This window comes from Stigmatopora nigra, chromosome 13 (assembly GCF_051989575.1).
Source record: "Stigmatopora nigra isolate UIUO_SnigA chromosome 13, RoL_Snig_1.1, whole genome shotgun sequence".
Classification (NCBI taxonomy): Eukaryota; Metazoa; Chordata; class Actinopteri; order Syngnathiformes; family Syngnathidae; genus Stigmatopora; species Stigmatopora nigra.
In genome coordinates, this window is record NC_135520.1 from 3669131 (window position 1) to 3683482 (window position 14352).

General features: G+C 38.9%; 1 protein-coding gene across 1 annotated transcript; it reads right to left on the minus strand.

Moving 5' to 3' along the window:
• Window positions 1-58: 58 nt before the first annotated feature.
• Window positions 59-14176, minus strand: mia2 (MIA SH3 domain ER export factor 2). The gene is made up of 28 exons (XM_077731556.1): window positions 14010-14176; window positions 13631-13764; window positions 13381-13467; window positions 10232-13270; window positions 9454-10168; window positions 9228-9289; window positions 6819-6950; window positions 6629-6650; window positions 6356-6444; window positions 6195-6266; window positions 5962-6072; window positions 5786-5857; window positions 5577-5681; window positions 5267-5389; window positions 5005-5172; window positions 4818-4908; window positions 4477-4544; window positions 4325-4395; window positions 4148-4249; window positions 3971-4067; window positions 3741-3808; window positions 3574-3659; window positions 2884-2997; window positions 2013-2183; window positions 1761-1932; window positions 1628-1664; window positions 1299-1470; window positions 59-1214 (listed from the first exon to the last, which is right to left on the minus strand). The coding sequence occupies exons 1-28, from the start codon at window positions 14128-14130 to the stop codon at window positions 1024-1026; spliced, it is 6492 nt and encodes a 2163-aa protein (XP_077587682.1). The 5' UTR covers window positions 14131-14176; the 3' UTR covers window positions 59-1023.
• Between the last annotated feature and the right edge of the window lie 176 nt (window positions 14177-14352).

Consider the following 14352-nt stretch of genomic DNA (forward strand, 5'->3'; position numbering starts at 1 on the left):
ATGAAAATGAAGCTATCTAACAAAACAACATTTCAAGGTTCTAAGTATACCAAGACAATAGATTTACAGTCTTGTTTATTTCTTGTTTCTTTTTACAAAATTCACAACAATCTGGTGACCTGTTTTTTTAAACCATCTGCTGATAGTGATGAAATTAGTTTTAAGAAATATTCACAAAGGAAGCCATTATTGAGGTACTGTGTTCAGTAAATGGCTCAAATTTGAACTCAAGAACACAAATTCTAAAGTCAATGGACGCATGAAAGTCTGACATAAACATGAAAAGTGGAAATAACATCCACGGCAACAACAGAATAAAACTGTATTCACTGATTTTATGTGGCTCCAAAAAATCACTTCAATAGATTTTTACTGTTATTAAAAGAAATGGTCAAGATTGGAGATCGTCCAACATATCTGGGACAGTTTATACCCACATTCGCTTTTTTTCTCCCAATATTTTTAAAAGTGAGCAGCAATGTAGACTGTGGTTATCAAAGTCAATTTCTGCAACTTTTGACGAATTGCCTTGTGAATAGGACCAATGGAAGGTGAACCTCGTTTCTCCTAAAAGTCAGCTGGGATAGTCAGGAGAAATCGCCTAAATAGGATGCATGGGACAAAAAGGGATGGATATATAAAGTGCACAAGTGCAGAACTGCTCACGAATGAGCAACACGTATCACGGATCAGCTACCGTGAGTATCCTGCTTTAGATGTCAATGAGCCATCGTTCCAAATGTGAAATCCATCCATTTTTTAAACCACTGAAACTCACTCGGGGGGTTGGGGTAATGTTAAAATACGTACCTGATGAAATGTGGGAAATGCATGTCTTTCTTGAACTAGACCAATGACACTTACTAACACATTGGCTGCCATTGAGAGCAATAGAGGGACTTGGAATTTATTGGACCTCCACATTCCAAATGGATCAGATGTCTAGTGCCCTCAATGGCAGAGTGTGTTGACTGTGCAACATGTATGAACAAAAAAAATGAAGAGAAACCTGGTCATGGCCTTTCAAGGAAGAGTTTTTTGCTCATCTAGTGACTGGCTGTGTGGCACAAACTGCTGCGATGTGGAAAGAGGTGGAAGGCCATCAGTAAGAGGAGGTCGCATCGGTGGACCATAAGAAAGTGGGTGAGGGGGTGGAGGTCCACTGAGAGGGTACCGAGGAGGCATCATCATCATCCCTGGCCGAGGACCCCACACTAAAAAAGAAAAACGGGTTAGCTTCAGCTTGGCATATTCTGTAATGTTAGACATTACGATGGTAAAACATGGATAATTCTCACTGGGCATCATGGGCGGACCACCAGGACCTCTAGGAGGGAAGAAATCAGGAGGTTCAAAGGGTGCTCTTCGAGGAAATGGGCCATCTAAAGGACCCATCGATGGACCGGGAGGTGGTGGAGCACCCATTCTCAGAACCGATTCAGGGGGAATTCTTCCATCAGTGAGACCAGGCTAATGGGGAAAAAGTCTACGTTACAAAGCTCGGCTAGTTTGAAAGATTTTGTCCAGCAGATGACAATGAGAATCCCAAATACTGTCATAGTTTTCACATCTCCCAATTATCCAGCTAAAAAAAATAATAAATACAGTAATATATACACAAACAAACCTCTCCGTGATTGTGCTCCGGTCCTAGGCTGTGTTCTCTGTTGATGCCATCTGGAATATGATACACATACATGCACAAAACATTAATGCACAGGGGGGGGGAAGACACCCACCCACTTACAATGAGATGAAACAAGTAATGTCCACCTGTTGTGTCAGTGGATTGGACATGTCCTAAAGGTCCCGGCATAGGAAGACTCCTTGGATGGGGAAAAGGAGGACCTGGAGGTGGGAAAGGACCCATTACTCCGGGCGGAGGCCCAGGTCTCCTGTAGATTGGACCTCCTGGTTCAGGAAACACATAGCCTGGGGGAGAACACGCAAATAAATGTAAGCAGTGTGAAATTTGAAAAAGAAAAGGTTTTTAAATAACTTGCTAGCATCACCTTGAGGTGGGAATGGTCCAGGGTGTCCTGGTGGTGGTGGTGGTTGTGGTGGTGGTGGTCCCCTACGATCCTTTTCCCACAAAGGAGAGATAGATCCACTGTCTGAATGTGGACCACCACTCCGCTCCCTCTCGCCTTGGACACCAGTGTGCTCTACTGGTCCACGAGTTACTGAAGAAATAACCATTGAGAGCAGAATACAGGGCAGAGGGGATTGGGGCAATTTCATGTTAAGGACTGGAAGCAGGTTGAGGCAGCTGTGATAAACCAAAACAATAAAAAAAAAAATAAAAAAAACATCAGCAGCTGATCACACTTGAACCATGTCAGTTTTTTTGTAGTTTTTGCAAATAAGAAATGTTAAAAGTTCACTTTGAGTACTTCATTATAACATTTTACTGACCACACTGCAAAAATACAGACAAATCATACCAATGTTAGTGGGAATTTTTTTTGTTAACAAAACTTGCATGTGATTACATCCAAAGGTCTATGCACATAATCCTATCTTTTTAAAATGCGGCTGAGTAAATTGGAGAAATAATTGAAAGTCTATTACATCTTACATTGACGGATATTAGGGTATAAGTCAATAAACTATGGGTTATCAGTATGCCAATAAACAATCATGGTTAATAAACAAACACCCATTTATTAATGTATTAGTTGTTGGTCTCTTCAAAGAGCCGAGTCTTTGAAATCCTTGTAAAACATGGTTAGCTTTCACCCTATCTTACCTTCTATAGGATCACATTTTGCCATCAGGTCAGTTGGATCTTTGTGGAAAATGTTCAATAAATGGCACTGCTCTTGTAACACTGTTTTAGATCTACATACATTTTGTCTGGTTGGTTTATATGGGGACACGTACCTCTAGGGGAGAGTCTGTTTAAATGCCCTTCAAGAAGTGTTGGAGATGAGAGTAAAGCTCTGTTTTCAGATGCAGGTCGACCCAAAGGAGAAGGACCATAAGGTAATCTTTCAGCTGGAAGAGTAGAATAATTTGGTGGTATAAGCATCCAAGATATGTTTGCCTTGTATTTATGAGTCAGGATTAAGGAGGCACTACACCAAGAATATTGAAAATGAAAACAATAGCATTTTCATCAAATCTTATCAAATCCCAATAGCCCAAAAAAGCCCAATTAGAAGCATGTTGATAAACATCTCGATACAATGGTGTTGTAACTTATTAGATTGTATGTGGTTATTAGAATGCCAGATACAATAAGGTGATGTGATTGATTATACTACCACATAGCTGCTGTGAACTATGAAATTTTATGTTCAAATTTGGAAGATTTATGCGAGTCAAATGTCCAATCGGAATAAAGCTAACAACAATAGCTCAAAAACTAATGGCCATAATTTGAAAGCATTTCAATACAATAATAACAATTGAGCACACACAATGTTATAGGTTACAATATACTGGTATGATGGACAGTCTAAATTGCCCTTAGGTATGTGTGTGAGCATGGATGGTTGTTGTTTGTCTCCTTGTACCCTGCAATTGGCTGGTCACCATGACATTTTTTTGAGAGTGAATGTTTAAACTGACCTCGGTAAGGTAAAGGCCTTGCCAGGCTGTCCAAGGCAAATGGATCTTTTTCAAGGGTATCCAATTTAAACTGTGTGTCTGTAATCCTATGAACACACAATTAGAGTTAACAACAAATGAGACCCTATGCGATCCATACATATGCATGGTGTTCCTTTAATACATACTTCTGTCTGAGGAGGCTGTTCTCTCTTTTAATGTCTGACAGCTGTCTGTCTGCTGCCCTGGCTGCAAGCTGAAAAAAAGTAAATCAGATACATTAGGTTCTTCTCGACATTAGATTATTAGTATTGGGATCACAAAAGATTTAGCATGAGTTGACTACTAAAGTATTTTTGGCCGAAAGCGGAGTTAAAATCTCACAACGTCCCCTGAGATTAGATTCTGGAATACAAACCCAATTATTATGAGCCTTCTTTTCATGGGAAGATATCTGGGTCTGATACGACTGCTTGGTTTTTTCCAGTTCCTCCTCCATCTCCCCTGCTCGATGCCTTAGGAGACACAGGAGTATTGAAAGCTATACTGACACATTTGATTGTTTCATTACACTCTACTTTGGATGACTACCTACTTGTAGTTGTTGAGTTCCTCCATTGCCAAAGCAATGTTTTTGTCTGCTTTATTCAATTTGTCTTCTTTCTGCACACGATCCTTTTCCTCCACTGTCAGCAACCTGCAAACACAAAGAAAATAATAATAAAAATATTCTTATATAATGAGTTAAAAAAATAAAAAAAAACATCAATACCTGTGTAGTTTGAGCTCATTCTCCTGATACATTTCAGTCATAATCTGGAGCTTTTGTTGCAGACGCTGGACCTGAGAAGCATTCACGTGTCGTAAATATAGATACATATTGAATGTTAAAATGCCACAACTATTCAGGTTAAAGTAAGCTACCTGTTCAGAGTAATACTCAGTCTCAGCTTGCATAGATGATTGCTCCTTCTCCAACTCCTTAATGCTTACTGCATGAAAATGCAACAGAGACCACAAAATTTTAAAACATTGCATTAATATTGTCTCTTGAGAATGTGGTTTATCAGAACTCTGCAGTGAGTGATATAGGACCATTAATAGCATTTATAGAAATGATGTTATAGTCCCTTGTAGCGTGAATTGTGTTGATATTTTATAGCAACAATGGTGAACTGACAGCATGTAAGAAACTTATAAAAAACACTATTGAAAATAATCAATACAAACTTTGAATTATTAATGCTCTTGAAATGAGGACTTACCTTCCAAGTCTTCTTTAGCTTTTACTTCATCGTTAAGTTTGGCAAACACTCTATCCTTGTCTTCATCCACGGATTTGAGATCTGCATTTAACTACACACACACAAACAAGTGATGACACATTATACTAGTTTACCATACTGACAAATACTGGTGATACAGACAGAGTGTGACGGGGTGGTTGTTTACCTTAGCAGCATAAATAAGTTTTTGGACTTTCTGGAGATGCACTTCTGTGTTGGCTTGATGTACTTTTCTGTTTTTTTCTTTTCCTGTAGTCCCCTTAAATGTGTCACTTCTACCTCCTTCTAGATCGGCGTCCCAGGCTTTCATCCCCAGTAGCCGATCAGTGAGGGACTGAAAGCAAATGGGTTTTGAGAAATCTTGAGATACAAGCAATAACAAATGAGTTTTGTTTTTTTTAAAGCCTGAAATATCCAAGCACTCGTACCATTATACGTTCATCCTTGTTGGCCACATCCTGCATCATTCCGCTGTGGGCCAATTCATACCTCCTTATCTCCTCTTCCAGCTCACATACTCGCTCTGCCCATCCCTCCACCTGTTGCCTTAACTGCATGAAAAACAGAGGTTGAAAGAAAACATGACTCAAATGAAACAGACTCAAGAAACAGACTGACAAGGGGGGAAAACACAGTAATAGAGATGGGGAAGAAACATTGAGATGATGGTAATTTAATGCCTGAAAAAAAGCTCAAGGTTGCAAAGAGAGAAAAATGCAGAGTTTAATGGATTGTTACCTGTGAGTTGCTTTCCTTGAACAGAGCGTTTTCTTCAGAAGATGTTTCCATATTCTTCTGTAGTCTCTCACAATTCATATTGTACACTTTAATGGTAGTTTGAGCCTATGGAACAACGCAAGGAGAGAAGAAAGTTGCAAAACGGTCCCCCTCAGAAAAGTTTGAGTGGTGAGAAGGATGAATAATGTGAATTTTACAAAGAAAGTCACCTGTTCTTCTTGCGATTGGAGCTCTTTGGTTTCTTCTTCCAATTTCCCCATGTTCTCTTCTAGGAGTGTGATCTTAAGGAATTTAAATGCACAATAGTTAGATGGTATCCGCTTCACTTTCCTTTTTGATCAGCTACTTTTAAACAGGTGAAAATCTGTTCTACAACCTTACCTACCTTTTGTTCTTGTTCTATACGGTGTGCTTTCTGTTGATCCAACTGATCCTTCAATTCCAGTAGGGTATCTTCCAGTAGAGTTTTAGCAAGGTCTAACTGTTGGGCTTTGACCTGAATGAGCAAAGATTATGAGACGAGATTACTGCATTGAGTAGAGTAACAATACAATAGAAGTACTCATTATAAACATGGGTGAAACAATTCTTTTATACATTCTATAAGGCCTGTCTTACCTCCAAATCTTTTGTCTTATTGGTTTCAGCCAAGGCGTCACCATCTTTTAGTGAGTCCTCCAATTCGTCATACTGAAAATAAAATAACACGTCTTTCAGCCTGGTCATGCTTAACACAAAATTGAAGAAAGAAAATATTAAACTGCTGCAGCAGTACCAACCTCTTGTTGACATTTTCCAAGAGTTTCCAGTACTTCACATTTCTCTTCAAGTAATTGTACAACTTGCTCAGCCATTCGCCATTCCTTACCTGAAAAAGAGGAAATTATGGTGTTGATTTATATTAAAATTTGTAAGCACTACACTTCATTTTACAATTATTTCCAAATATGTCATATTTATATATGTATCTAGAACACTGGCAGAACAGATTAGCAAAACACACATTTGTATAACACGTAAAGTAATACAAGGTTGACAAAATGAAAACTTACGTCGATAAATTCTGCTTTTGACCTGTGTTAAAAAAAGGGTAGAGTTAGACACTAAATGTATTATTCGGTGAATTAAAACAGTCAATCAAACGTGCAATTCAAATCCAAATTTTGATACAAATTAAAACTCCAACAACACAACAATCTATTACACCACAGGTTATTTTTATGCGCATGTACAAATACTCACAGAGCGATAAAATCGGCAAGTGAACAATAACACAGTCAAAAGCCCAATCAGACTTGAGATGATAATTGGTTCCCATGGAATTCCGTAGAGATCTGCCCCGGGCTGCATGTCATCAGGCAATGACGACACAACCTACAATTCCAAGTAAAAAAATCCTGTCAATATAATTGTCTGTTCATGAAACTTCCTAATAGAACCAAATTAGAATAAAAGAAAGTTATGTCATTTTAGGTCCAGCCCAATAAGGTCGGAACCCACCAGGGACTGAACCATCGATTTTAGAACTGTTAGGCAGACCTGTTAACCACTGGTTCACCGGGCCACATTAACATAAAGGCAAAGATAGGTATGAGTGTGAGCATTTGTCTCCTTGTGTGCCCTGCAATTGGCTGGCGACCAATTCAGGGTGTCCAACGCCTCTGGCTAGTCAGCTGGGATAGGCTCCAGCACCCCCCGCGACCATTGTGGGGATTTCTTTTTCTTGAAGCTGCGACCCTAATGAGGATAAAGTGGCTCCGAAAATGAAACAAAAAACTAAGAGTTCAGTATTGTTGGTTCATCTACAGTTCTACAGATTTCAAACTAAAAATAGTGCGGATAATGGTGATATGATCTAATGTAAATCTGAAAATAACAACGCCTTAATGAACCAAAGAAGGCACTTAGTACAATTAAATTCATCGTGGTTTGGCATTTCCTCATCATCAATTGCTGTCACAATTCAGCAGGCTAACGATTAGCAACTACCCTTTACACATGACACATTTCATAAGCATACCTGTCAACCTCGAACCATTTGTGATCTTACCAAATTTTGTTTTCGCCCTTACATATATGTATAAATACATGGAAAATCTTACCACTTTACTTTTTTGTAAAAAATCACGAACAACAAAATGAAAGTAAACATAAACAAGGGAACAGGAAACGGAAATCACATGGTGAAAGTGTTACAAAACGAAATGTTTATCATGATCTTTTTTTTTTAGCCAATCAGAGGCGCCGGTACATATATCACTTGGCAGACATGCGTTTCCGGGAACGATTCTCAAAATCACCGTTTAGCGTACCATTTTCATGTGTACAGCGTACCAATATAAAAATGGGCTTTCAGTTGTACCAATTACGGCGAGAACGTACCAGTTGACAGGTATGCATAAGGTAATATTAAACCCCACTACAGCCACTGACAGCAGTGCTGATAGGACAGCCATGTAGTCAATACAGAAATCTGATCTAAGAACATGAATAAAACAGTCATTCTACAGTAGTAACGCTAGCGAGACGTGCTAAGGAACCCAACAAATAACCTACATCCTTGACTTTCTCCACGGCGATTCCATAGTAAACCTTAATCGTCGACGGATAGTCCATCTCTGCGCTGCCCAAACTGTCATTTGCCGGGTCTTCTGCCATTTCCGATTTCGCTCATTTGGTTAATATTTTGAAAATATGAACCTCAAAAGTGTCATAAGAAGTAGACGGGGCAATGGACCAACTAACATTGGAGCATTGCACTGCGGACTAAACCAACATTTGGCTTTTAAAAGGGGAAATTGACATTAAAACGTGTTGCCATTACGAACAGTTGAAACTGTTTAATCGTGCTAATACTCACAAATCTAAATGTAAATTCAATAAAACTATAACAAATAATAATACATGCCAATTATTATTTTATAACATTTGCAAGAATCTAACGATGTCTGCCTACCCTACTGTTACAAATGGTTCATTCGTAACGTCACCAATTGTAAAATGCCACACTGGCAGGTCAGGGAGTTTCCAAATGAGAGCAAAATAAACAGGTGTCACGTCTAAAAAGTCATACATTCAATAAATATTCATTTTAACGATTGTCTGAGCTGATACAACTATAACAACAGCAAGTTACAACACTCGAATTAAAGGATAAGATCGTAAACAACCTGGCTTGTTCACTTATTTGTACATTTCTAGAGTTCAATTGACTCACCGAATCGGTTTTCTTGTTGTCCATTTTAGAATACCTCCCCTTAACATTAGAAGTGTAGATTTAACAGTAATGTGCCATGCATGTTTGCCCCAAGAACAGATATTCAGCAGACTAGTGTTGACTAGACACAAATGGAACTCAACTTTATGAAAATGGGAGGGAGTTATGAGTTGAGGGATCAGCATCTTAAAGATGTACAACCACAGAAAGGATTGAGACTAGAATACAGGAAAACTAATTATTAGCACCCTCCTAGTTCCAAAATAGTGGTTCTACAGGCGATAAACAGATTTAAATCCACACTTCAGTCAGTGCCATTTACGTCGGCAGATGTCCAATCAATTTGAACTGGGAGAAGCTGGCATTCTCAAATGGATTGGTCAATAGCAGCAAATGAGTTAAAGAAGAGGCTTGCATCTTTTGATATCTCATACCTGCCACTTGAGAAAATCCTCCATTGTATGAGTCTGAGAAGATGGGTCCTCCGGCATTGATCCTTGGGTGGAAACAAATCACACAATTTGTGTTATTAACATGATTTAAGGGGACAGACAGAAATCATAAGCATGGGATATTGCCACATTGAAACATAATCAAATACACAGGACAGTGTGCATAATATGCTACAATACTATAAGTAGCAAGCATTGTATACAGTACCTAGCTCCTCCAAAATAGTTGTGTCTTCTTTGTCCATGTGGTCTTGCAAAGTCTTGTCAATTTTGGGAAGGGGGTTTGGTTGAGGGGGCTTTGCTGTATTAGTAGGTAATGAATGGGAGTCCAAATTTGGCGTTGTTGATGGATGCATGATTGCTTCGAACTCTGTATTGTTTGTTTTGTTGTCCATCTCTTTTTCGGTAGGGTAAACGGGTGGAAGCTTTAAAATTTCATTGACATTTTCATCAATCTCTGAAGGAGATTCTGGCAGCTCTTTTGTTTCCATATTTGGGTTTTGGTAAAATGTATTAATGGCTTTTTGAAAAATTCCAAAGAATCCTCCACTTTCTGCTGTACTTTCATTGCTTTCACCAATCTGTACACTAAATTCATTTTCAGATCCACTATTAACGCCATTATCATGAACTATTATTTCAGGAGTCTTCTTGGCGTTGTGTTGTGTTGCATCACCTAATAAAATATCTGATGGTGGTAAAGTAAAATCAGATATTAAATTTGAACTAGCCTCAAAACTGTTTCCTTCTCTCCCTCTTTGGATTTCATTTGGATCCATCTCAGTGCAAAGCTCATCCATACGTTCAAAACTCTTGGTTTCCTCAATGACATCTGGCCAATCCATAAAGTCACCAATCTTCTGCATGTCCCCACTTACCTTAAGATCCCAACCCAACTCTTGTTTTCCTTCTTCTTCTTCTTCTTCTTCTTCTTCTTCTTCTTCTTCTTCTTCTTCTTCTTCTTCTTCTTCTTCTTCTTCATTGACCTTCACAAACTCATCATGTGTTCCGTCTTCTTCCGTCTCCTCTACATCTTTCCAATTTATTTCCTCTTCAATTGTATTCTCTTCAACTTCATTGAACTTCTCCTGATCTTTGTGTTCTAAATCTTCTTGGCTATAGTCTTCAAACATTTTTACCAACTGACCCATCACTTCATACTTCTCTAACAGTTTCACGTCTTCCTGTTTCAATTCTTCAACTGGCTCAGCACCTGCTTCATACTCTTTTAATGTTTCCACCTCCTCCGGCACATTTCTATTAAACTCACTATCCATTTTGGAATTGTCATCTAAAACGTCTTGCATCTTTTCTCCTAGCTCACCATCCAGTGTAGATTCCTGTTCCTCCACATTCTGACCCATGTCTTCTAACTCGTCCCTCTTTTCTGTAAGTTCCCTACTCAGTTCATACCTTTTCTCCTCTAACTGTCCCTCCTCCTCCTCATACTGCTTCACTTTGAACTGTACTGTGTCGTTTTCAGTCTGTTCTACTAATTCACCATGTACTTCATACTTCTCTAACTTTTCTACCAACTCACTATTGACTTCGTACCTCTCTGTATATTTCCCCTCCTCCTGCTCCCCATTGTTGAACTTTTCTTGCCACTTGTCTTTTAATTCCTCTTCTGACTCACCGTCTAGTTGATTCTCCTTCTCAAACTTTTTGCCACCCTCCTCTCGTTTCTCTCCATCTCCCAACTCTTTGATTAATTCACCATTCTCTCCCAATGACTCTGCTATGTTCTCCTCCTTAGACTCCTCTACTACTTCTCCCTCTATAAAGGGATTCACCACCTCATGCTTTCCCCCTTCTCCTTTTTCAAACCTTTCCTCCTCATCATCTTTAAAGGCATCTCCATTGCCTTTCTCCACTGAGCTCCCCAGATTAACAATATTTTTCTCTTCAATCTCTTCATGTAACTCATCCTCAACTGCTTCTTTCTTCATATTAACTTGTCTATTGAAGTCATTTAGCGCTCCGTCATTTGCCTTCTCAGCTTCCATTATTAAGTCTTTCTCTCTCTTCAAATCCAACTGCTCCCTGTCCATTAAATCTTCTGATGTTTCTACTTGTAATTTTTCTACAGGTTCCTCATTTTCCGTGGCTGAAAAATAGTTTTGCACGTTTTCAGTTTCCTTGACTGCTTCCTTGCGTTTTTCAACCAACACTTGAGAACTTTCTTGCGCCTCTGTCAGCTTTATCTCTTTCTGTTCTTCTTCCATGCCCAATACATCATGTTTCTCATCTTTAGATTCTTTCTCCTCGGTTTTGCGAGTAAGAGAAGGCCCAAAACTACCTTCTTTTAAAAAGTTCATCACAGATGTAAAAGTCCCTGGGAGGTCCTGATGTGTAATTCCTTTGCCATTTTGAGTTGGTCTGTTCCAATGAGGGGAATGGTTTTCTATATCGGTTTCGGAAAGGTTTTCATCTGTAAATTTGTCATCTCTTCGTTTCAAGTAGTGTGCATCAAAGTCCAGAGGGTTGTTTTCCTCATGTTTGTTTATGTCTGAAACCTTCCAGTTCTGGCGCTTTTCAGTTCCGTTCAACTCATCTTGAGTCGTTGCTTGTAGTGACTTCTGTGAAAACTCTTCTGTATTGTTTTGAGTATTGTCCAAATACTTCTGTTGATCTACATCTTCACCTTTCACTTCATCATGTACTTGTTCCTGTTTCTCATTTTCAGAGCTGCTTTCTTGCACTTGACTTTTCTCTACAGGGTCTTCCAACCTAAGGATTTCCTGATCTCTCCTCAGAGCTTCTTGTTCCTCATCACTCGAATTAAAAACAAGTGATATGTTAAAGTTGTCTATGTTTTGTAGCTCATTTGTGAACTCAGTCTCATCACGACTGTCTAGGTGATGTTTTGGGGAATCTTCAATCTTACATACAGACTGCCCTATTGACATAGGTTTCATGTACGTGAAAAATGTCAGTGAGGTGATGTCATTCTTACTTGCAAAGGGATCAAATTTCTTTTCTCCTTCCTTAGCATCTTCCACCAAGTCAGTGACAACTTTTTGGGTTTCAAGAGGTTTGAGGTTTTGATTAGGCTGAGATGTGGCATCAACATCACTATCCTGACTATTGCTGGCTGTATTGTCAGAACCAACAGGTCCCTGAGCATTGTCTTCAGACTTTGTGTCTAAGACATTTCTGTCAATTTCACTGCTGTCTTTTTTGAAGGCTAAAATATTCCTGATCCCCAAATCAAACCAAGAATTGGATGCTGTCTCTTTGTTGTCATGATCTTCTTCTTCTTCTTCTCTACTAACCTGTATCGTTTCTCCAGTGTCTTGATCACTTGGGCCAAATCCCAACGTTCTTGACAAGCCATTTCCGAACCAAGTCGCCAAGTCCCTGTCCTCAATCTTCTTTTGTATTGTTTCTGCTTCTAGGTCCAGATCCATCTTCCTGCTCCTGAAGTTATCTCCGTGTGCTGTATCCATGTCCATTTCTTTTACACCACCATCCACATTTTCTGCAGAAGAGTCTGCTGCATCTTGTCCACCACCAATGCCGAGCCATCCAGTCATTTCTGAAGCCAAAGACTCCAATTCTCTAACAGGTTTTCTAGGGTTTGTATTATCTGGTTTTCCTTCACTTCTTAACCCCAGCCACCCAGTCACTGAAGATGTGAAGGACTCTTCTTCCTGCAATAAATGTTTCTTCTTAACTTCAGTGTCAGAGTCTTCCGGTTTTTCCAGACCTAACCATCCCTCTAGTGGAGAACTGAGCCAGGAAGAAGGGGAAGACCCACCATTTTCCTGCAGTTCCACAGCAGTTTGAGGATTTTGTAGCTCTGCTTTGGATGTGCCCGATCCCATGGGGATATCTTGAGATTTTGAAGGAGTTTCAGAGTTTGTCTCATAATTGTTTGTTGTACTCATTTCAATATCATTAAGTGGGCTTAGATCAGAATCATCATCATCATCAGAACCATCATCATTAACATCATCGTCACTGTCCAGGTGATTGGAGTCAGTGGGATATCCAAGGTCATCCACACACAGAAAATCGGATTCCTTGATGAAAATAGGAAATATAATTTAGATTAAAAATCACACATTTTCCAATTTGCAATTCAAATGTTCACAGGCTATTATTATAGTAACAAAGGTAAGCAAAAATATACCTGTGTTGGAACTACTATCTCCTTCACCGCAAATTTCTGCTCCTCTTTTACAGCTTCTTTTGGAAAATAGCCAAACTGTTTGTTAATCTGGAATCAAAATACATTCATTTATTCCAATTTATTTAGACTGGGTGGAAAGGCTTTGAATGCACATGTTTTTCTGTGCTAATATAGATGCCCAATTCATTTTAACTGGCAATGGGAGGCAAATAAACAATAAAAATATAATTTCATATGTAGTCATACATACACTGCCAGCCCAAAGATTGCTCCTCTTTCCAGTCAGTTTGTGGTATACAAAGATGGTTTCTCCTTGTCGGAAACTCAAGTAACGGCAATCTTTTCCATGGTGATCTCTGACTGTTTGCACTCTGCTTATTAGGCCTAAAAAGGTCAAGTTGAAACAGTTGTATACAAATGCTGTACATATCATATCGTAACAGATTTTTTCCCCATATTGCACAGCACTAACATAAACACTGACAGAAAAACACTATACTAGTCCGTAGTATAACAATATATTTGTAGTATATATAAAGCACAGTGAAGCCAGTAAAATAAAGCATGATTATTTCTGATGACTTAGTTCACTCAATAGTATTATAAAATATTATCAAGTTCCGACTTACTTTCACACATTGAATCTCCACAGATCTTGAAATCAGACAGCAATCCACGACATAGTTGTGGGAACATCACTAAAACTATGATTGTTTTCCATAACCTAATATAAACTCGTGAAAAAGTCATGTTTTGTTATTTCCACAAGAAAACACCAAGCAAAAATATATATGCCGGTGAGAAGTGACCGTAATAAGTTGAGTTAGGATGTGGACATTTGCCTTTAAACTGCAGCTCAGCTAAACACTCAATGGGCCGTGATAAGATAGAAAGCCTGGATAGGATAATCATTAACTATAGTTACGTCCCAACTGAGTTTGTTTCATTCTTGTGGGTAAAATGGGTGGTAAA

What these genes read in the sequence shown, in the direction of transcription:
- mia2 (XM_077731556.1), bottom strand. Translation starts at nt 14,130, where the DNA reads ATGACTTTTTCACGAGTTTATATTAGGTTATGGAAAACAATCATAGTT. An exon ending in TCCAATCGCAAGAAGAACAG is followed by an intron (nt 5,682 to 5,785) that starts GTGACTTTCTTT and finishes GTTGTTCCATAG; the next exon opens with GCTCAAACTACCATTAAAGT. An exon ending in AAGGCCTTTACCTTACCGAG is followed by an intron (nt 2,998 to 3,573) that starts GTCAGTTTAAAC and finishes CTACTCTTCCAG; the next exon opens with CTGAAAGATTACCTTATGGT.